Consider the following 21,688-nt stretch of genomic DNA (forward strand, 5'->3'; position numbering starts at 1 on the left):
TGGTGCGGACCCGGTGATGTCCAGCAGGAGCAGGGTGCTCCGTGGCCAGGAAGAGGCTGCTGTGCAGTCAGACCTGACAGTTCTGTATCTCAGAGTTAGGTCCTGACATCAGGTGTTCCAGTACCTTTCCTTTCTTTCCTTTCTTTAGTCTTTGGGCCTTGATCTGGTTCAGAGATGGGAATGTGCGTGATCTTAGAACTTCCTCTCAGCTTATTGCCCTTGTGGGAGCTAAAAAATGACATTTTCCCTCTCACCTTCTAAGTTTTTTTAGCTGGGCTAGTAAATTAAGAGGCAGATTAATGGGAAGATAAAAAAAATTTTTTTGATGGTTTATTTATTTTTAATTTTATTTTAATCATTGTTCAAGTACAGTTTTCTGTCCTTTACTCCCATCCCACCACACCCACCATCCCTTCCCACCTCCCTCCCATTTCCACCCCGCCTAGTTTTTGTCCATGTGTCCTTTATACTTGTTCCTGTATACCCTTCCCCTTTTCCCCTGAAATTCCCCTGAAATTCCCTCCCTTCTCCCCTCTGGTCACTGTCACCCTGTTCTCTGTTTTAGTGTCTTAGGTTATATTTTGCTTGTTTGTTTTGTTGATTAGGTTCCTGTTAAAGGTGAGGTCATATGGTATTTGTCTTTCACTGCCTGGCTTATTTAGCTTAGCATAATGCTTTCCAGTTCCATCCATGCTGTCACAAAGGGCAGGAGCTCCTTCTTTCTGCTGCATAGAATTCCATTGTGTAAATGTACCATAGCTTTTTGATTCACTCATTTACTGATGGGCATCTAGGTTGCTTCCAGCAATTGTAAATTGTGCTGCTATGAACGTTGGGGTGCATAGGTTCTTTTGGATTGGTGTTTCAGAGTTCTTAGGTTATAGTCCCAGGAGTGGAATTGCTGGGTCAAAAGGCAGTTCCATTTTCAGTTTTCTGAGGGAATTACATACTGTTTTCCATAGTGGTTGTACCACTCTTCAGTCCTACCAACAGTGCACTAGAGTTCCTTTTTCTCCACAACCTCTCCAGTACTTGTTTGTTGCTTTGTTTGTGATGGCCATTCTGACCAGTGTGAAGTGATATCTCATTGTGGTTTTTATTTGCATCTCTCTGATAGCTAGCGATACTGAGCATCTTTTCATGTGTCTCTGGATCCTCTGTGTGTCCTCCTTGGAGAAATGTCTGTTCAAGTCCTTTGCCCATTTTTTAATTGGGTTGTTTGTCTTCTTAGAGTGGAGCTGTGTAAGTTCTTTATATATTTTGGAGATTAAACCCTCATTTGAGGTATGATTGGCAAATATGTTTTCCTATATGGTTGGTTCTCTTTTTATTTTAAGACTGTTTTCTTTAGCTGTGCAGAAGCTTTTTATTTTGATGAGATCCCATTTGTTTATTCTTTCCTTTATGTCCCTTGCTCTAGGGGACATATCAGTAAAAATGTTGCTGCATGAAATATCTGAGATTTTCCTGCCTCTGTTGTCCTCTGGAACTTGAATGGTGTCATGGTTTATATTTAAATCTTTTATCCACCTTGAGTTTATTTTTGTGTAAGGTGTAAATTGGTGCTCGAATTTCATTTTTTTGCACATTGCTGTCCAGTTCTCCCAACACCATTTGTTGAAGAGGCTATTTTTACTCCATTTTATGTTGCTGCCCCCTTTGTCGAATATTAATTGACTGTAGAGACTTGGGTTTATTTCTGGGCTCTCTGTTCTGTTCCATTGGTCCATGTGCCTGTTTTTATGCCAGTACCAGGCTGTTTTGATTACAGTGGCCTTGTAATACAGTTTAGTGTCAGGTATTGTGATCCCTCCTACTTTACTCTTCTTTCTCAAAATTGCAGCAGCTACTCAGGGTCCCTTGTGGTTCCATATGAATTTTTGAAGTGTTTGTTCTATGTCTGTGAAATATGCCATTGGTACTTTAATAGGTATTGAATGGAATCTGTAAATTGCTTTGGGTAGTATGGACATTTTGATGATGTTAATTCTTCCAATCCATGAACATGGTATATGTTTCCATTTATTTGTGTCTTCCTTGATTTCTTTCTTCAGTGTTGTATAGTTTTCTGAATATAGGTCTTACCTCTTTGGTTAGGTTTACTCCTATGTATTTTATTTTTCTTTTTGCTATATTGAATGGGATTTTTTTCTTGATTTCTGCTTCTGCTGTTTCATTGTTGGTGTACAAAAATGCCTTTGATTTCTGGGTATTGACTTTGTATCCTGCTGTTTTGCCAAATTCATTTATTAGGTCAGCAGTTTTTTGGCCAAGTCTATAGGATTTTCTATGTACACTATTATGTCATCTGCAAACAGTGATAGTTTTATTTCCTCCTTTCCGATTTGGATGCTGTTTATTTCCTTTTCTTGTCTGATCGCTGTGGCTAAAACTTCAAATACTATATTGAATAGAAGTGGTGAAATTGGACAACCTTGTCTTGTTTCTGATCTTAGTGGAAAAGATTTTAGTTTTTGCCCATTGAGTATGATGTTGACTGTAGGTCTCTCATATATGGCCTTTATTACGTTGAGGAATGCTCCCTCTCTTTCCACTTTGCTGAGTGTTTTTATCATAAATATGTGCTGTACCTTGTCAAATGCTTTTTCTGCATCTATTGATATGATCATGTGATTTTTTGCCTTTGCTCTTATTTATGTGATGTATTACACTTACTGATTTGTGAATATTGTACCATCCTTGCATCCCTGGGATGAATCCCACTTGGTCATGGTGTATGATCTTTTTAATGTATTGTTGGATGCAGTTTGCCAATATTTTGTTGAGGATTTTAGTGTCTATGTTCATCAGCGATATTGGCTTGAAGTTTTCTTTCTTTGTTGTGTCTTTATCTGGTTTTGGGATTAGGGTGATGCTGGCTTCATAAAGAAGAGTTTGGGAGTCTTCCATCATTTTGGATTTTTTGGAATAGTCTGTGAAGGACAGGGGTTAGCTCTTCCTTAAATGCTGTATAGAATTCTTCTGTGGAACCATCTGGTCCAGGGCTTTTGTGTGTCGGGAGTTTTTTGATTACTGCTTCAATTTCATTTGCTGTTATTGGTCTGTTCAGGCTTTCTGCTTCTTCTTCATTGAGTTTTGGAAGATTATATTTTTCTAGAAATTTGTCCATTTCACCTAGGTTTTCAAATCTCTTGGCATACAGTTCTTCATAGTAATTTCTTAAAATCCTTTGTATTTCTGTGGTATCAGTTGTAATCTCTTCTCTTTCTTTTCTGATTGTGTTTATTTGGGTCTCCTCTCTTTTTTTTCTTGATGAGCCTGCTTAAAGGTTTGTTGATTTTGTTTATCTTTTCAAAAAACCATCTCCTGGATTCATTGATCCTTAGAATTGTGCTTTTAGTCTCTATGTCATTTAATTCTGCTCTTATCTTGGTTATTTCCTTCCTTCTACTTGCTCTGGGCTGTTCTTTGTTGTTCCTCAAGTTCTTGTAGATGTAGGGTTAGGTTGTTTGTTTGAAATGTTTCTATTTTTTTTAGGTATGCCTGTATCGCTATGAACTTCCCTCTCAGGACTGCCTTCACTGTGTCCCATAAGTTTTGGGTTGTTGTGAGTTCATTTTTGTTTGTTTCCAAAAACTTTTTGATTTCTTCCCTAATTTCATTCTTGACCCATTCATTGTTTAATAGCATGCTCTTCAATCTCCGTGATTTTGAGTGTTTTGGGTTTTTTCCTTGGGGTTGGTTTCTAGTTTCATTACCTTGTGATCCAAGAAGATGCTTGGTATGATTTCAGTTTTCTTGAATTTGTTGAGGCTTGTTTTGTGTTTTGTCATGTGGTCTATCTTTGAAAATGTTCCATGTGCATTTTAAAAGAATGTGTATTTAGCTTCTTTGGGATGGAGGGCTTTCTATATATATCAGTTAAGTCCATTTCATCTTGGGCATTGTTCAATGCCTCAATATCTTTGTTGGTATTCTGTTCGGAAGACATGTCGATCTTTGACAGTGGGGTGTTAAAATCCCCTACTATAATTGTGTTGCTGTCAATATCTTTCTCGAAGTCCTCCAAGGTTTTCTTTATGTATTTGGGTGCTTCTGTGTTGGGTGCATGTATATTTACAATGTTTATGTCTTCTTGGTGGATTCTTCCTTTGAGTATTATGAAGTGACCTCTGGGTCTCTCTTTATGGTCCTTTTTTTGAAGTCTGTTTTGTCTGATATGAGTATAGCTACCCAGCTCTTTTTTCCTGTTCATTTGCTCGGAAAATTTGTTTCTAGCACTTCACTTTCAGTCTCTGTAGATATTTTGTCCTGAGGTCGGTCTCTTGTAGGCAGCATATGTGTGGGTCATGCTTTCTTATCCATTCAGCTATTCTATGTCTTTTGATTGGATCATTTAATCCATTTATGTTTAAGGTTATTATTGATAGGTACTTATTCATTGCCATTTTTGTACCTGTGTTCCTCTCTGTCTCTCTTCTCCTTCCTTTCCTTAAAGCAGTCCCTTTAGCATCTCTTGCAGAGCTGGTTTGGTGGAGGTGTATTCTCTTAGACTTCTTTTGTCTGGGAAGCTCCTTATTTGGCCTTCTATCTTGATTGAGAGCCTTGCTGGGTAAAGTAGCCTTGGTTGCGGACCTCTGGTTCTCGTTACTTGGAATATTTCTTGCCATTCTCTCCTGGCTTGGAGCATTTCCATTGAAAAGTCAGCTGCTAGCCTTATTGGGGCTCACTTGTATGTTACTTCCTGTTTCTCCCTTGCTGCCTTTAAGACTCTCTCTTTGTCTTGAAATTTTGCCATTTTAATTATGATGTGTGTCTTGAGGTGGGCCTTTTTGGGTTCCTCTTGATTGGGACTCTCTGTATTTCCTGGATTTGTGTGACTTTTTCTCTCATCAAATTAGGGAAGTTTCCCATCATTACTTTTTCAAATAGGTTTTCTTTCCCTTGCTCTTCTTCTTCTCCTTCTGGTATCCCTATTATATGGACATTATTATGTTTCATATTATCTTGCATTTCTCTTAATCCCTTTTCATTCTTTTTGAGCCTCTTTTCCTTCTCTTGCTCTTTCTGGGTGTTTTTTTCTACTTTGTCCTCCAGCTCACTGATCCGATCTTCTGCTTCATTGATCCTGCTTTTGATTTCTTCTTTTGTGTTCAGAAGTTGTATTCTTCATTTCCTCTTGCCCCTCGTTGATAGTTTCTATTTCCTTTTTCATGTTGATATCGTTTGCAGTGAGTTCATTGTAGCTTCCTTGTAGTTTCTGGTAGCTCATTGTGAGCTCATTGAGCTTCCTGATAATCATTGCTTTGAACTCAATATCTGATAGTTGAGTTGCCTCTATTTCATTTAGCATTCTTTTTGAGGCTTCCTCCTTTCCCTTCAGTTGGGGATTGTTTCTTTGTCTTCCCATTGTTTGTGAGACTCTTCTTGGTAGCCTCTGCTTCTTAAGTTGACGTGTTCTGGCTCCCTGGGTTTATGGTATGAACTTCTGTGGTAGAATACCTGTGAGATTCAGTGGTGCAGTCTCCTCTGGGTTTACTGGTGTTCACAGCTTCTACCTACTCTTCTTTGTGATCAGTTGGAAGGGTAAGGCAAAATGGTTTAAGACAGCAAGAGAGTATTCTATGATATTTACAGTAGCAGCCAGTAGAGAAGAAATAGGAGATCCTTTGGCTATGTATAGTGTTAACTGTGATATTCCACCCAACTAGCCACTTTTTAGAATGGATGGGAAGAAGATAAGACTCTTGTTGGGAAGGGAAGGATTGTGAGTTGGATCTAGAAAGCAGTGAGGTTGTGGGAGGTCAGATTCTGAGGTAAGGTGGGAGTAAAGAATAGTAAATAGGTGTAGTGTGTGAGAGAATAGAGTTAACCAGTACAGTAATAGATTTCAGTAGATCGTGAAGTGGGCTAAGATCTGGGGGGGGGGGGTGTGTTGTATAGTATTTACAATTGTATGGAATAGGTATTATTTACAGTAATATTAGAGCACCAATCATATGACAGAACCTATGAGATCTAGGTAACAAGAATAGGGAGTGTAGGACCTTGAATAATGTGCTAATGGAACACAAATGAAGTGAAGGACAGTAAATTAGGAATACACTATGAATGAGAGAACAGGGGAAACCTGTCAAATGATACAACTTAACCAGCCAAGCAAAGAAGACTATACAGAAAGAAGAGAAATACAAAAATACTATTAAAATGAAAGATGTAAGAATAATGAAAAAATAATAATACAAATATGCAATAACTTGCAGGTTCTCTGTAATAGCAAAGTGAAATTTGTCTTCCTCACTGTCTTAGCTGTTGGTATGCCCCCTCTTTGGGTCCAACTCTGGTCTTTTCACAGTTCCTGTTTTGTTTTGTGTTTTTTTTTGTCTCACTTGTGGGTATTTAAAAAGAAAAAAAAGAGAAAAAAGCAGAAAGAAGGAAGAAGAGATAAAATTGGAAAGGAAGGAAGAAGGAATAAAACCAGAAAGAAGGAAAGAAAAGCAAAAGGAATTGAGAGATATAAAAATAATAAAAGTTAAAAAATAAAAGATCACTTAAAAAAAATCAAACAAACCAACAATAAAAAATAAACAAAAACAACAAACCCGTTGTTGGTTTTAAACTAGCCAAACCGGCTTCTCTGGTCTTGCTGGCTGTAGCAAGCTTAGGGGATATTGGTTTTGCTTTTCTCCCTTCCTGTTCAGCACTCAGTCGCACACTCTCCCCAGAGCCAGCTGGTGCCTTTCCACAGGGCCCTGGGTGTGGGATCCAGGCCCTCCCAAGCTTGCTTCTCTCAGGTCTACGGGCGTGGGCTCCAAGGCTCCTAGGAGGCACATGACTACCTCGGCTTTACGGGCATGGGCTCCGGGGCTCCTATGGAGCATGCACCTTCCCTGGGTTTCTGTTTGTGGGCTCCTGGTTTTCCACAGAGCCACACTGTACCCGGGTTGGGGGCACACGGCCAGGCTGCCCTTGGTTGCACAGGCTCGGGCACGCATTCTTCCCAGGGCTGTGCGTGGGTGCTCACAGTCCCTGTGTGTTTGCCACTCAGACTTCACTCCCCTGTCTGTGCCTTCAAGCAACCAGACCTCCTCCAGTGCTGCTCAACCCTCGCTTGGCTGGGGAGGGAGCGGTTGACCCAGCCCTTTCCCAAGAGCCCTATAGGAGACCCTGTGAGCCCCAGGCCTGGGACTGCAGCCTCCGTGGTCCCCTGGCTGATCCCTGGGCCCTTATTGTCCTGAAGCACTCTCCTTACCGTCTGGGTTTTCAGTGTCTGTTGTAATTTTTGATCTCCTATTTTCATATATGCTGTGGTACTCTTGGCTGTTTGCTCTGTTCCTCTGTAGATCGGCTAGGTTTTTCTCCCGTGTGTAGGGGAAAGTGGAATCTGCTCCCTCCTACCACGCTGCCATCTTCCCTCCACTCAGTCAAGATCAAATTTTTAACACATGTACACCGGGCATTCACATCAGCATGGACATTCGAAGACAGGGAGATTGTACTGGGTATATGTGGCATCTTGGACACAGGAGGAGAAGGGGCAGCTGGGAGAACGGGCAGGTTGCAGGGAGTTGAGGAGCAACTGTGCGCACACACGTGGCAGTCAGAGTCTAGGAAGCCTCTACCAGAAGCCTCCCTTTTACCATGCTTATTCAAATTAGGCTAAGGCAAGCATCCTAAGATTCCCCTCCTGGAGTAGGTCTTTCCATTTCAATCTCTTAGGCAGGAAGAGAAAGAGGGTCAAAAAGGCTCTTTCTAAGTCTTTTTTTTCTTAATAGCCAGTTTCAACTCAATGCCCCAGAGGGCAAGACTTAGGTTGCCTTCACACTAACAGTGGAGAAAACCCTGGCCTGGCTGGGGCCTGGCCAGCGGCCTTCCTCATCCTCAGTTGAAGGGGCTCCTCGCAGGCTGGACTTTCCTGTCTACACATGCTGCTTTACCGGCGTGGCTGCCCTGCTGCCCTTTACAGCAGCCATCTCTTGGGACTTTTAGAATGTCAGCACTTTATCATCATCAAAAGGGAAGATTGATTTCCTTAAAGGGCCTGTTTTGGAAAAGAACAAGGTTTCACGATGTAGACCAAGTGCCTGGTGTTGTTTGGCAGGGCTTTCGATCTGTTCCGTAGTCACCCTTGTACTGACCAAGTGGGAAGCTTTTGATCTGTTCCAGGCTGTTCCATAGTCCCCCCTGTACTGACCGAATGGGAAGCAAAGTCTATCTTTATGTTCACCAAGTTGGGCCCCAGAGAATTTAGCCTCCTCTGCGTGCCATGTTCTGCTTGTTTTATAACTTGTTCCTCTGCCATTCACTTCGAATAGGTGGCATAGGCACTCAGCGCCTAATCAGGTGTGGAAGAGAGGGGACGGCTTGGCTGTGCAGCCCCCAGGCTCAGGTGTGGCCCACTGCTCACCTGCATTTAGCATTGGACAACCTCATTCTCCCACTCAGGAGAACTAAGAGGACTACCCTAAGTATTTCTTTTTTAAGATTTTGTTTATTTATTTTTAGAGAGAGGGGAAAGGAGAAAGAGAGGGAGAGAAACATCATCAGCCGGCTGCCTCTCGCACACCCCTGACTGGGGATGTGGCCCACAACCCAAGCATGTGTCCTGACTGGGAATCAAACCAGCGACCTTTCTTTCGGTTTGTGGGATGATGGCCAAGCCACTGAGCCGCACCAGTCAGGGCTACCTGAAGTATTTCTGAAGAGAAGTACATTATATCATGTGTGCCTAGAGCATAGCAAGCATGCCATACCTGTATTATTACAACACATGATTTCTCTACTTTTACCTTCTTGCCCAGGTGTGTTAGCTTTTAGGAGGTTTTATTTTTCTCCTGTGGTTGAAACTATATTAAAATGTGTGCATCTATTTAAAGTCTTGGTCCTTCTCTCTCTTTTTTCAGGCATACTGCAGAGACGTCTTCTTGTCCTTCATGAGCACTCACGGGGTGGACGGATGACTGTCCTCCACCCCATGCTGCCCTAGGTGCCCTGGACGTGGAGCTGTCCAGTTGGGAAAGGATGGACTCCAAAGAGGAGAGCTCCCACGTGTGGCCTGCATCTGCAGAACATGAGGAGAGTGCGGCACAGGTGAAGAGTGGTCTTTCCAGCGTGGTGGTGAGAGCAGTTTGCTAGTTGGGTACAGATTGCTGACAGCTAGATAGCAGCTTCCCTAATGTAGTGAGCAGCTGGAAGGGCACTGACATGCAGACTTGGTAGGTCAGGAGCAGGCAGCGTGTCCATGCTATGAAGGCCTGTCAGCACGTGCGGTGTGGTGCAGGAGGGCAGAGCTGCCACCCAGCAGCTTCCCCGCCTTTCCCTGGTCAGTGTCATAATCTGCACCACCACTCTGTTTTGTTTTGTTATCGGCACTGAAAGTGCACTTCTTTGATGTTACCCAGTATATGGCTTTGATTCTTTGCGCATAATGAAGTATGAGGTATGTCTGTGAACTGCGTGGCTTTCTCTCCTTTTCAAATGAGGAACGTAAACCTTTAATTGAAAATTGTCCCTTTGAGTCAGTAACTCTGGATGTTAGTCACTTATTGAAATGCTGCTGTAATTGTGACCTCTGCCTTTCAAATTGCTGTCATAACCAGCTACTTGTTCTTTTGACTATTCTTATAGGAAAGGCGAACCTCTGCATTTTTGGTATGCATTGAGAAGAGTCGGCAGTCATATGGAGCCGTGTTTTATATGTGACCAAAGTATAAAACTTAATTTTTAAGCATTATAATAAACAGTAGTTTTTATTTAATTATTCATCAAATTACATGATCACAATATTCAAAATGAGGATGTTACTTGAAACATTTAAATATACACATTTTATTTAACTTAAGCAATATAATAAATGTTATAGTAAATAAAATTGATTATCTGGTATGATTGAAAAGGCTGAGTCCGAATACTTAAAAAAAATAAAAAGTTCCAGAGCTACTTCTAGCAGAATCATTGAGAATACTGTTTTGTTTTCATGGAAACCATTTTAATGGCTACTTTCATACAGCTCTATATTTTGATATGTTTTGTTCATAAACAGAAATGTAGTCCATGAAAGAACAGAATAAAAGAGAACGTGGTTATGGCAGTGTGGTCTCGGTCCCCAGGAGTGGGTAACCAGACAGTAGTAGAGAGCAGAGCTACCTACCCCACCCATCCCTCATTCCCCTTCTCTTCCTAACTGCCCCTCCTCCCAGCTGGGCATTCTGGCTTAGCAGAATAGTGAGTGGCAAAGACCAAGTTGAAGCGGAGATGTTTTTTGCCCTTTTAAAGCACTGAAACCGTGCAGGGTTTTGATGTTAATGAACAAATCTAAAATCAGAATGATCCTGCAGTACTTAAATATGCAGCACAAGTATGTTGCCAGCTTAACTCTTCCAATATATAAACTCTGTGTTCATGGACAAATTAAATTTATGTAGAAGGTGGACTGATTCCTTAGTATAGAAGTGAAAGTTTGTTTTATTTCTGTTGGTGCTTGATGGCATTTGCTCTCAAGGTTTCTTTCTGGGGACTAAATTAGTTTATATCATCTTTTGTTTCTACTGTTCTCCATTGGAGAAAGCGGAAATAAGAAGCTAGGTCCAAAGCCAAGACATTGTAAGAGTAAAGGATTCCAACCTACGAGTGCTCAGCTTCAACATCAGTGCGTAAATTATTTCTCTCCCAAATGTGATACGGCCATCTGCTCCTATACCTTCAGTATCAGCCTCGGGCCGTATGCCAAACTTGAGCCTTCAAGAATTCAAGCCTCCAAAGCTAACTACTCAGAAAGCATTTTAGAAAATTCAATTTCTACTTTAGTTCTTGGTAGATATAAAATTATGTACCCTGTTGACAATTGAAATAGTTGTCCAGAATCCCTTAAAAGTACTTCATTAGAATTTTCCTTATCTTTTCTCTAGTTGGCTAGGAATTCTGTTAGTCATTGATTCAGCAAATGTTTACTGGTATGCTCCCAGTACAGCCTTGAGGTATGAAAGAACTTGTAGGAAAGAAAGTGACCTTATTTTAATGTGTCTGCTGAAAGGCACTATTAGTTACAAAGTAGAATTTTTTATGATGTATTAAAAGCAGTTGGCTTTTGAGTCTTGACATATTTTTTCACATTACAGAATAATTTGTATTTTGTATTTTGGAAATATTAACCAGAAATATTTGGTCATACTTCCAGGATCAGTTAAGCACCCCCTCCTTACTCCCGCTAAGAGATATGTACATTGGATATGGATATTTGAGGCAAAGGGGAGTTTAAATCAGCTGCCTAATAGTAAGCAGTATATCAGTGAGTGACAAGGTGCTTGGCTTCTGTCTCCAAGTCAGTAATTCAACATAGATGAGGACGTATCAATCCCCATTCTCCATTAGGGATATTTGAGAAATGCAAATGTGTGCTGGGCTTGGTCTGCTCTGTATCTTTGTGAGAGTGCTTTGGGAGATTGATTTTGTTCTACAGGGGTAGTTGCTACATATTTGCCACTTTTTGCTGCAGGTACACTTTGTTCCAGACGCTGGAACGGTGGCTCAGATCGTCTACACTGATGACCAGGTTCGCCCGCCCCAGCAGGTGGTGTACACGGCAGATGGTGCCTCCTACACGTCGGTGGACGGTCCCGAGCACACCCTGGTGTACATCCATCCGGTGGAAGCCGCTCAGGCATGTGAATGAGCATTGTGTACAGTTTGTTTATCCATCAGTTAATTCACTAATTACTTCGGCTTTCTCTCTGCCAGTCACCACTGTGGCTGTTGGTACAGGAAATATTCAGATAAGATTTGTGCTTTCAAGGAGCTTATAACCAGCCTGGCAGAGGAAGATATGATTTATTTATTTAAATTAAACGTAATGAATTAGAGCAGCAATTTTCAACCTTTTGCAGCTCATGGCACACATAAACTAATTGTTAAAATTCTGTGGCATAACAAAAAATATATTTTTGCTAATCTGACAAAAAGTAGGTATAATTCTGATTGATTTACAAAAATAATAATAATAGTAGTAATTACTTAGCCTTTTTGCTCTGAAATGACTTTTTAAGAAATCAGGTGCCTATACTTGTATATCAGGATTTCTGGTACTAAGAATGAACAGATCAGACACAGCCTTATTATACAACGTGACCGGTAAGATGCAGTTTAGTAGAGCTGACTTATGTGTTCATAGTCCAACACAGGCATTCACACCGGAGGGCTGTTGTTGTGTTGGCTGTGGTCACTTTTTTATTTGATAGCCTAAGGGAGGACAGTGCCCCTGACTAAAAAGGCAGGTGTTGCAGGTTTTAAAAATTCTCTGCTACACCAGTTGCACATTGCTGAGTTAGAGCACCAGCCTTGTATCAGTTCTTCTCCCTAGTGATCATGGACTAGATTGTCAACTTTTTACTTTTCTAAGTGTCAAGGAGCAGGCCAGTCATGGCAGTTAGTTCTGCATTGCTCAACCAAAGATGGTGAAAACATATAGATGATTACAGTTAAATGTATAAGCAAAAGCTCCTGCTAGCTTATTAACTGCTATTTATTATTAATACCTTTCTGATGTGTGGGACTGCAGTAGAGCAAAGGTAAAAGCTGTACAATTACAGCTATTTTAATTTTTTTGCCAGTGACTTGGGGTATTGGTTTCCAAGTGCACAACACAAATATTCCCCAGTATATAGTTTCTGTTAGCACTTTACACTGTACAGAAGCACCTTTCAATGTATTTTAAAAAATAAGTTCCATACTTTTATTGTAGGACCATGGCAATAAAAATTTGCCCTTTCATGCAACATTTAATCAAAAGGCTCTAATCATTTCCGAGAAGAAACAGGGCCTACCGAGTTGGTGCCTTTCAAATTGGCATCCGCATGGAAGGAGCAGACAGAGATGCCGGCTGCCTCCGCCCCGGCGTGGTCCCCTCCCTGGGCCCAGCTTTCGGCTTATTGCTATGTTACTAGATGCCTGAATTCTGGTCAGTTTCTAATGTCAAAACTAAGAATCTGACACTCGCTGAAATTCTCTTTTACATTTCTTTGCAGTCAAAGCTTAGCTATAATTCTTATTCCTAGACGTTTGTTAAAGGCTTGGGCAAATTTAAGTCTCTTCAAAGCTTATGGGGAAAGAGTTTTTTCTAGGTTGAACATTGTAGTGCTTTGGCTAAAATAATTTTGAAGATTTTCCTTTCATCAGCTTTGCTGCTTCATGACACAAATTATGTGTTTATGAGAACTTTCTTTTAAATTATGATTTTACTGGCCTTTTCTGAAATAGAATCTATGGAGCATTAAGTTAAATTTATTTGTCTTCTACTTCCCTTCTGGTAATGAGTGTGCATTTTATATTTGAAAGAGCTGTAATGCTTGCCTATATAGTACCCTTCTGCATTTTTATATATCTTTATTCATTTTCACTTAATGGCAAGTCTGCTCCTTGTGATACATAGTGTTAAGTGTGAGCGTGTGCATCCTCGTTTGTGACATTCAGCCTCAGGAGGGGCTTTTTCTTAAGAGGAAAGGTGTGGAGTGTGTTAGCCAAGCGAGATGGTTAGCTTATACAGTCTCTTGGGTGCCACTGAGTGAAAGGCTTTAGCTAAACGTAAGATTTCTATCCTTAGCTTCTTTATCAATGAAGGATTATTACTAGCTATATGGGAGTTAACTCTCCCACGAATTGGTGCTTAGCAGTAGGCTAATTTTTTCTGTTTAGGCGAGTTGTCTAAAGGCCTACTAAGTTGTTGTGTTTTGTTTGTTTGTTTTTTTGTCTAGACTCTGTTTACAGACCCAGGCCAGGTAGCTTACGTCCAACAGGATGCTACAGCTCAGCAGGTAATGAGTTGCCTTTTCACCTCTTTGTTGTTTGGAGATAATGCCATGAACATTCCTGTTCCCTGGAGTGTTCCCCAGCCATTTGCACTGTGTATTCTCTTGGTACCTGTTTCTTACATGTTAAATTAAATTTGATGGCAACCTTCATCATTCTACCTTCATCATCATTCCTGTTAACTGTATAGTATTATGGGTTGGCCAAAAAGTTCATTTAGTTTTTTTTCTGTAAGATGGCTCTGGTAGTGCTTAGGTGTCTTTAACTTTATTTGAAACAATTTTGTTAGATTGTATTATAACAGCTGTCATATCAGCCTCCATTAAAAAAATCAAAATTGGTGAATTTTTGTGTAGACATTTTAATATTGAAGATAGAATAAAATATATGACATTTTTGTTATTTCAAGAAAGGTAAAAATGCAACTGAAACACAAAAAAGATTTGTGCAGTGTATGGAGAAGGTGTTGTGACTGATCAAAATGTCCAAAGTGGTCTGTGAAGTTTCTTGGCACTATTGACATGTTGGTCAAATAATTCTTTGCTGTGGGGCTGTCTCATGCATTGGACGATGTTTAGCAGCACCCCTGGCCTCTAGCCACTAGAGGCCAATAGTGGGACGTAGCTGCCATACTCAAAATATCCAAATCAATAAAGTTATTGGTGAAAATGAAAAGTGTGTCTTTGATTTTATGGAAAAAACTAAATAGACTTTTTGGCCAACCCAATATTGTGGGGATGTACTATTTTCTAGCTGTTGTTTTATATTGATATGCATGTTATTTCCTATTATTTTTTGCTCCTATGAAGAACACTGTCATAGATATATCAGATTATTTCCTTAAAATAAATTCTCCAAGGAGAAATGATAGAGGCTAATGGTATTTGCATTAAAAATTATTTAAGAACCAAGATTTTTTTCTAAAAGTGAGACAAGATACAAATATAAAGGTAAAACAAGTTAAATAAAACCTCAGAATCCTAAATTTGAGTTGAGGTATCAGTATGAACTCATGTAAATTCTCCTACAAAAACAAAACAAAACATGTTTTCTAGTTCTGGTGACTGGAAAGGTTTAGATACATTCATCCATCCAGTAGCAGTGAGCTGACATGGTCTCCAAACACAATTTTTTAATAAGAGGAATTAGGGCTACCTAGAGAAATAGCAGTTCCAGCTCTGGGGAAGGAAATGTACAAGATGTACCTGAAACATCTTGTCTTATCACAATGCAAGGAAGCAAGTAAAATCTTCTGTTCTGGAGTTCTGTGGAAATAACTCATGACTAACTCATAAGGTCCAAAAATGGGACAATTTGACCTATGAAAAAAGGAAAACATCTGCAATGATCAAAACACATTAAAATATATTTAAAATCCATAAGCTCATACTGATATTAGAAGAAATAACTCATTGGTCACTTTTTGAGGATGCTAGGGGACCACTATATTCATTATTCAGGAAACTGGTAAATGATTGGAAAGAATTCAGCCTTTCTCCCTGAATATACTCGGGTAAATAATTCTTTGACGAGGGGAATTTCTTTATAGAAGCATTCCAACTAATGAATTAAAGAAGGTATGACTGGCTTAGAATATCACCATTTTTTATCTTCTAATGAAACATGGATCTAGGCAGTGGTAATCAACAGTAGTCTGAAACCTTCAGGAAAAAACTGATGCAGCAGTTTATAATGGACAGGATCAGCTGAGCCCTGGGAACATTGTTAATATCATGAACAAGAGAACCATTCACTGTTGGCCTCCTGCTATTGTGTACCTTCTATTGTGTTCCACCACACGTGAAATAGTTTGCCCCCAAAGGTGAGCCTGAATCCGATCCACTCTCTGAATTCCACTGCCAGCTTATAGGAAGCAAGGTGAACGGAGTGGAACAAGTTAAAAGATGTACAAAGACGCAATCAGCAAAATCCATGCAGTGGGAAACTGTGGGACAAATGGCCTTGTTTCTCCCATAAATACATTGCAAAGGAAAAGAAAAGGGAATGAGGGTTTACAGATTAAAGGAGACTTTGTATAAGCCAATGGTTAAAAAAAAAGGTTATGAGACTACTGGGGAAATCCTAACACTAAGTGGATATTTGATGATAATAAGGAATGATTAATTTTTTTAGGTATGATAATATATAAAATTAAAAGTCATTTTCTTATAGAGATATCTACAAAACTGTTTACAGATAGAAATGTATAATGCCTGAGGTTTGCTTCAGAATAATCTAGTGAGGGCAAAAGTGTGTGGGAATATAATTGAAATAAGGTTAGCCATGAGTTGATAAGCGTTGAAGCTGAGTGATGGATGCATGAAGTTTATTATATTATTCTATCTATTCGATACATGTTTAAATTTTTTTTATTTTTAAGATTTTATTTATTTATTTTTAGAGAGAGAGGAAGTGAGGGAGAAAGAAACATCAGTGTGTGGTTGCCTCTCGCATGCCCCCTACTGGGACCTGGCCTGCAACCCAAGCATATGCTCTGACTGGGAATCAAACCGGCAACCCTTTGGTTCTCAGGTCGGCACTCAATCCATTGAGCCACACCAGCTGGGGCAATTTGATATATGTTTGAAGTTTGTCATTATAAATGGGAAAGTTACTTTGATAAGACTTTCTAAATTGCTTTTCAGGAGTTGAAAAATTGACATTCTTACCAACAATATGTGAGAATGCCCATTTCCACACACCCTTACCGCATTGGGTATTTGCGTTCTTTAATATTTTGCCAATCTGATATACAAATGGTATCCTGTTGTTTTAATATTAAGGCATAGATTTAATTAGAAGTTTCGTTGCCATTTGCACCTCAAAGGGTCCTTCACCTTCTCCAGTCTCTAGAAACAATCTGTTTCATGTTCTGTACAAAAGGAAAGTCATACTCAGCTCTATGAACACCGACATCAAAAGGAAGTGTAACTATTGGCTTAGCATAAAACCAACACAGGTGTTGTTTTTTTTATGGTTGTAGCACTTCATTGATTGTCAGCTTGTTCTGTGACCTGGATGAATTCTGAATAGAAAATTGGAGTGAGGGTTTAACACAGAAGATAAATGCTTTTTTTAAAGATTTTTATTTATTTATTTATTTTTTAGAGAGGGAAGGGAGGGAGAAAGAGAGAGAGAGAAACATCAATGTGCGGTTGCTGGGGGTTATGGCCTGCAACCCAGGCATGTACCTTGGCTGGGAATCGAACCTGCGACACTTTGGTTCACAGTCTGAGCTCAATCAACTGAGCTATGCCAGCCAGGGTTGATAAAAATGCTTTTTTTAAAAAAAATTTCTTAGCAAAAAGTTTCCTATTTTCTACCGTTTTTAGTGGTGGCAAAATCCATTTGAAGCCTTTTTCATATACACATTCCTCCTTCCTGAGAAAGGCCTCCGTACTCTCCAGACCTGGCAGCACAGCTCTTCTTTGTTGTGGAAAATGACCATGTGTGACTCCCCACCCACTGAGAAGGAAGTGTGCCGCACTGATAATTGGTCTCAGCAGGAACCCAGAGGCATTCTGTTGTGTTTGCTGCTGTCCGGCCTAGCTCCATGTTTCACTTGTCAGATACATTGTATCCTGAAATGCAAACGCATCATAGAGTTTCAGAAATAATTACAGAGAGAGTGACATTAGGTGGGAAGGAGAAAGTGTACCATAAGTTGAACAAATTCTTTTTCCTCCTGTTGTGTTTTATTGTGCATGGCAAAATGCACAGGATTAAAATATTTTTGTCCTATATTCTTTTTCTGTAAGTAGAGTTGACACGTATTGCTCCCCACCTCACTGGCTATTGTCTCGGGGCAGGTGTGGTTACCTGTGGCTCCGGTATTCAGGTGTTGTGTGATGTTATCTCCTCCCCTGCTCTCCTTGAACAGACTTACCTCCGCAGAAGCTGTTGTGATGTAGTGGAAAAGCAGGGCAGGGTCAGAGTTTGAATTTATCTCTGCCGCTTAGGAACTGTGTAGTCATGTTCCCCAGCCTCAAAGGAATTTACAAATATGCCTAGCTCTCAGATGTGCCAGTTGAATTTGAATTATTAATTAAACAAATTCATAATGCATGCCTATTGTGTGTTAAGGTCCATGCTCTCTAGAAATATGCCGATTTTACCTAGAAATGATTGCCATCGACCTTTTCGTTTCCTTGCAACAGTAGTTTGTGCGATTCTGGTCTGTGTTCAGTCTCTGCTTCAATGTGTTTCCAGATAGTGCCCAGTGTTCAGGCCTCTTCTTCGCCATAGTCTTGTAGGAGAAGGTTGTTGGCGCTACCTAATGTCAGCTCTCTCATCAGTGGTGAGGAGCCAGCAGTAATCTTGCCTGACCACAGCCTTTCTAGCAGCATCTTTTGGGAAAAAATACATCACAGCTTCCTTGGGATGACTGAATTGCTGAATTCATTCTTTGAGGTTGGCTCTGCAAAGAGATAAAGAATTTGTGGGGAACAGAGGTGGATATATGCTTTGGTTTGTTTAGCATGTGATAACATTCATCACTAATGTTGGCATAAAATTTAAGTGCTTAGAATAAAGGGCGCTATTGGAACTGTGCTCTGAGATAACAAGTGGGAAGCACGTAGCTTTGTGGCAGGATCCGGGGAGGGTGCAGGAGGGAGGTGGCAAACGCAGTTTTGCTGCCAGAAGTCCCCTGCTCTTCTCCTTGTGGAGTCCTCACCTCAGCGTGTATTTTATTCTGTTTTTATTGACTCGGAAGCCGAAGCAGCTCCCAGAATTTTGCCCTCCCACATAAAGCTTCTAAAAGGCCCCGAACTTCAGAGGCAGAAAATCCTATAAAAGTCTGGGCTCCTGGGCTAAGTGAATGCATGCTAAAACATGTCGGTACCCTTGGAGGCAGCGGATCGTATCTGCCTTCTGAGCCTGAGGATTTCAAATGTTGGCAAAGGTCTGTCACTGCCGTAGCAGGCAGGCTCTGTAAACACACACAAGGACTTTTCATTATGTAGTTTAAGAAGTTGGAGAAAGGGTGTTTCTGTGACTAGCAGCAGAGTTTCCTTCGATGCCTAAAGGGATTGATGTCATCTCTCAAGGGCCAAATATATTTTCACAAACTGATCTTTGTTGAATACCCAACATTCGCAAGTCTTTTAAGGCGTAGATGGAAGTAAATGATGTTATCTGGATCCTTACAGAATTTATAATTATAATCTATTATTAATATTAAACACTGACTAAAAGCCAGGTGCTTTACTGCTAAGCCTCATATACATAATTATTTCACTTAGTCCTCACAACAGCCTATTAGGTATAGGTTTGTTACTATGTCCATTTTACAGATGAGGAAACTGAGGTTCAGAGTAGTGTATTAATTTGCTAAGTAGTGGGGCCAGGATTTTAAATCTGTGTGACTCCAAAGGCTGTGCTCTGCTCTGCTGAGGTGCAGTTAGAGAGGCAAGACAGACTCACATAAAAATGCATACTCGTTGAAAAGTGGACGGTGTTTGGCAGTGGATGCAAAGCTATGAGGGATTGCTAATATGGAGTTGACAGAATCAATTCCAAAAGATCTTGGCAGACTGAAAGAATGGAAAAAGTAATAAAATGCAATTTACTGAAGATAAATGAGAAGTCCCCCTATGTAAGTGAAAATCAGCTATTTCAGTCCCATGGGGGACAGAAGCAGTCTGGCAGCACTCTGCGAGAGGGGCAAAGGGACGCAGGGACTTTTGTCTGCACGTTTGGACTGGACCAGCTGCAGAACAGTAGCTGTCATCAGTGCACACGCTACATTCACGGGGTGTGGGACCCACTGGGGAATGAGTGAGGACGGCAGGATGATGAGGGGCCTGGAACTGGACTGAAGGGAGTCGAGGTTTTTGGTCTTGACGTATTTGAAGCCCAGCCTTCACACGGCACAAGGGTTGGACTTACCCTCTCTAACTTGAGAGGGAAGCCACTGGTCTCGACTGGGGCATGGAAGACACGCACAGGGGTGTGTCCACTCCACAGTAACCATCTCCGATCTACCCAGTGTGCTCTGGGCTGCCTTGTGTGGGGAGGGAATGTGGCAGCAGAGGATGAATGAGGTGAAGCGGGATTCTGTGACTCCAAGTGCCACAGGAGAGCAGAGGAGAGCAGAGCAGAGCAGAGGCAGGGAGGGGGAGAGCAGTCAGGGACGGTTCATGGAGAAACTGAGTGTGATGACCTGACCAGTGTAGAAGATTGGTGCAGGGAGGGCATTCTGGGTGAGGAAAACAACATATGGGAAGGTAAAGAAAAGGGAGTAGACATTTGTAAAACGCTTGCCATAGTACTGGCTGGTGCAGCTGAGTGAACTGAGTGCCGGCCTGCAGGTCAAAATTTGCTGGTTTGATTCCCGGTCAGGGCACATGCCTGGGTTGTGGGCCAGGTCTCTGGCTGGGGGCAAGCGAGAGGCAACCGATTAATGTTTCCCTTGCACATTGATGTCTCTCCCTCTCTTTTCTCTCCCTTCCCCTTTCTCTAAAACAAAAACCAAATAGAAACAAACAAGAAAAACTTGCTATATTTACTAAATAGGAAAGGGACATAGCTTGAGTATGACTTAAGGTATTAATTGGGTGAGAAATAAGATCAGATAAAAGGAATCTGGGCAGGTCTATAACCCATGACACTTATTTAGGAGGTGAGAAAACTCTTTGAGGCACCATTTATTTTCTGCCAGCTTATTTGGTAAAGTAGCATTAACCCAATACATGAGCCAAATCTCTTCCTTGCAAAAGACTAACTTCAGCATGATGAAACAAGTAGACGTCCTTTCATTCTGACCTTCAAAACCTCAGCCTCTCTGAGGTGTAAGAGGAGAGCTGTTGACCATGGAATTTTACCACCTGCACGTCAAAGCACGTGTTTAGTTTTAGAAGTGAATGGTTGAGGATAGATCAAATCACTACCTACAGTGTGGCTGCCCTGAAAAGGAGGGAGGGACCCCACCCAAAGCTGAGTTCAGATGCTAGCATACATACACCAAGAAGGTATGGAAAGGTTTGTGACTTACACATTTGAAGTCCCTGGGGAGGCAGGTCAGGCCCCTCCAGCAGGTTTGAATAGGCCTGAGAGAGTAAGGAAATGAGACTGGCTTGGGGTTTGCTGGGGTGCAGAGGTGGGGGCAGTGAGAGTTTGGAGAGCACATGGTCAGGTGTGAAACTCCTGCCAACGTCAAAGGGGGGAGCACCCAGGATTTCCCATCAGCTTGCCCAGGTGTGGGAAACAAAAAACAAAAATGAAGGCAGACTCCTCTTTACAGTTGATAGGTAGAAATCATCTCTCCAGGGCCTTGAAGGGAGCTGGGGTGAAGACCACCTGCCACCCCAACCTTGCATTCCATGTGTGTCCGTGTGTGCCAGCCAACTAAGAGCGAACGTGCGCTAACTCTGCTGTGGGACTTTCTCCAGGCCTCATTGCCGGTGCACAGCCAGGTGTTACCTTCGATAGACAGTGTGGATGGCTCAGACCCTTTGGCTACTCTGCAGAACCCTATGAGTAGACTGGAGGCCAAAGAGGAAGAGGAAGAGGATGAAGATGAGGACTCGGAGGAAGATGAGGAGGAAGATGGAGAAGACACAGACCTGGATGACTGGGAACCAGATCCTCCTCGGCCCTTCGACCCACACGACTTGTGTGAGTACCAGCTAGTGCTCGTGAGTGAGGGCTTTCCGTGCCTGGGCACAGTGCCCCCGCTCCATGGGCCTCACCTCCCTCCAGCCTCACAACAGCGTGTGAGGGAGGAAGACGCTGTCTCGAGTTCCGGTTTTACTGATGAATGAACTGAAGCCCAGGAGAAGTGGGGCAGCCTGCTCAGGGTCACGTAGGGTGAGTGGTGGACCAGGCATCCAACCTACATCTCTCTGATACCAGAACTTGGGCTACCAAACCACTGTGGTAAGTTTGCCCAGTTCTGGAATATTCAGCAGTTTTATTTTAACAAATT

At 41.4% G+C, this 21,688-nt stretch overlaps 1 protein-coding gene across 3 annotated transcripts in view; it reads left to right on the plus strand.

Moving 5' to 3' along the window:
- The window catches only part of PRDM10 (PR/SET domain 10), a 99,115-nt gene that overhangs the window by 34,770 nt on the left and 42,657 nt on the right, over window positions 1–21,688 (plus strand). Inside the window, exons 2-6 of one of the 3 annotated variants that reach the window (XM_045860308.1) lie at window positions 8,865–9,051; window positions 9,589–9,612; window positions 11,456–11,620; window positions 13,707–13,766; window positions 21,153–21,378. In XM_045860308.1, coding sequence (XP_045716264.1) covers window positions 8,983–9,051; window positions 9,589–9,612; window positions 11,456–11,620; window positions 13,707–13,766; window positions 21,153–21,378 — 544 coding nt within the window. In that variant the 5' untranslated portion in view covers window positions 8,865–8,982. Of the gene's footprint in view, window positions 1–8,864; window positions 9,079–9,588; window positions 9,613–11,455; window positions 11,621–13,706; window positions 13,767–21,152; window positions 21,379–21,688 lie in introns of all 3 variants that reach the window. The other 2 variants (XM_045860307.1, XM_045860309.1) reach the window with 2 other exon arrangements.

This window comes from Phyllostomus hastatus, unplaced genomic scaffold (genome assembly GCF_019186645.2).
Source record: "Phyllostomus hastatus isolate PE091 unplaced genomic scaffold, TTU_PhHast_1.1 phas_scaffold_193, whole genome shotgun sequence".
Taxonomy (NCBI): domain Eukaryota; kingdom Metazoa; phylum Chordata; class Mammalia; order Chiroptera; family Phyllostomidae; genus Phyllostomus; species Phyllostomus hastatus.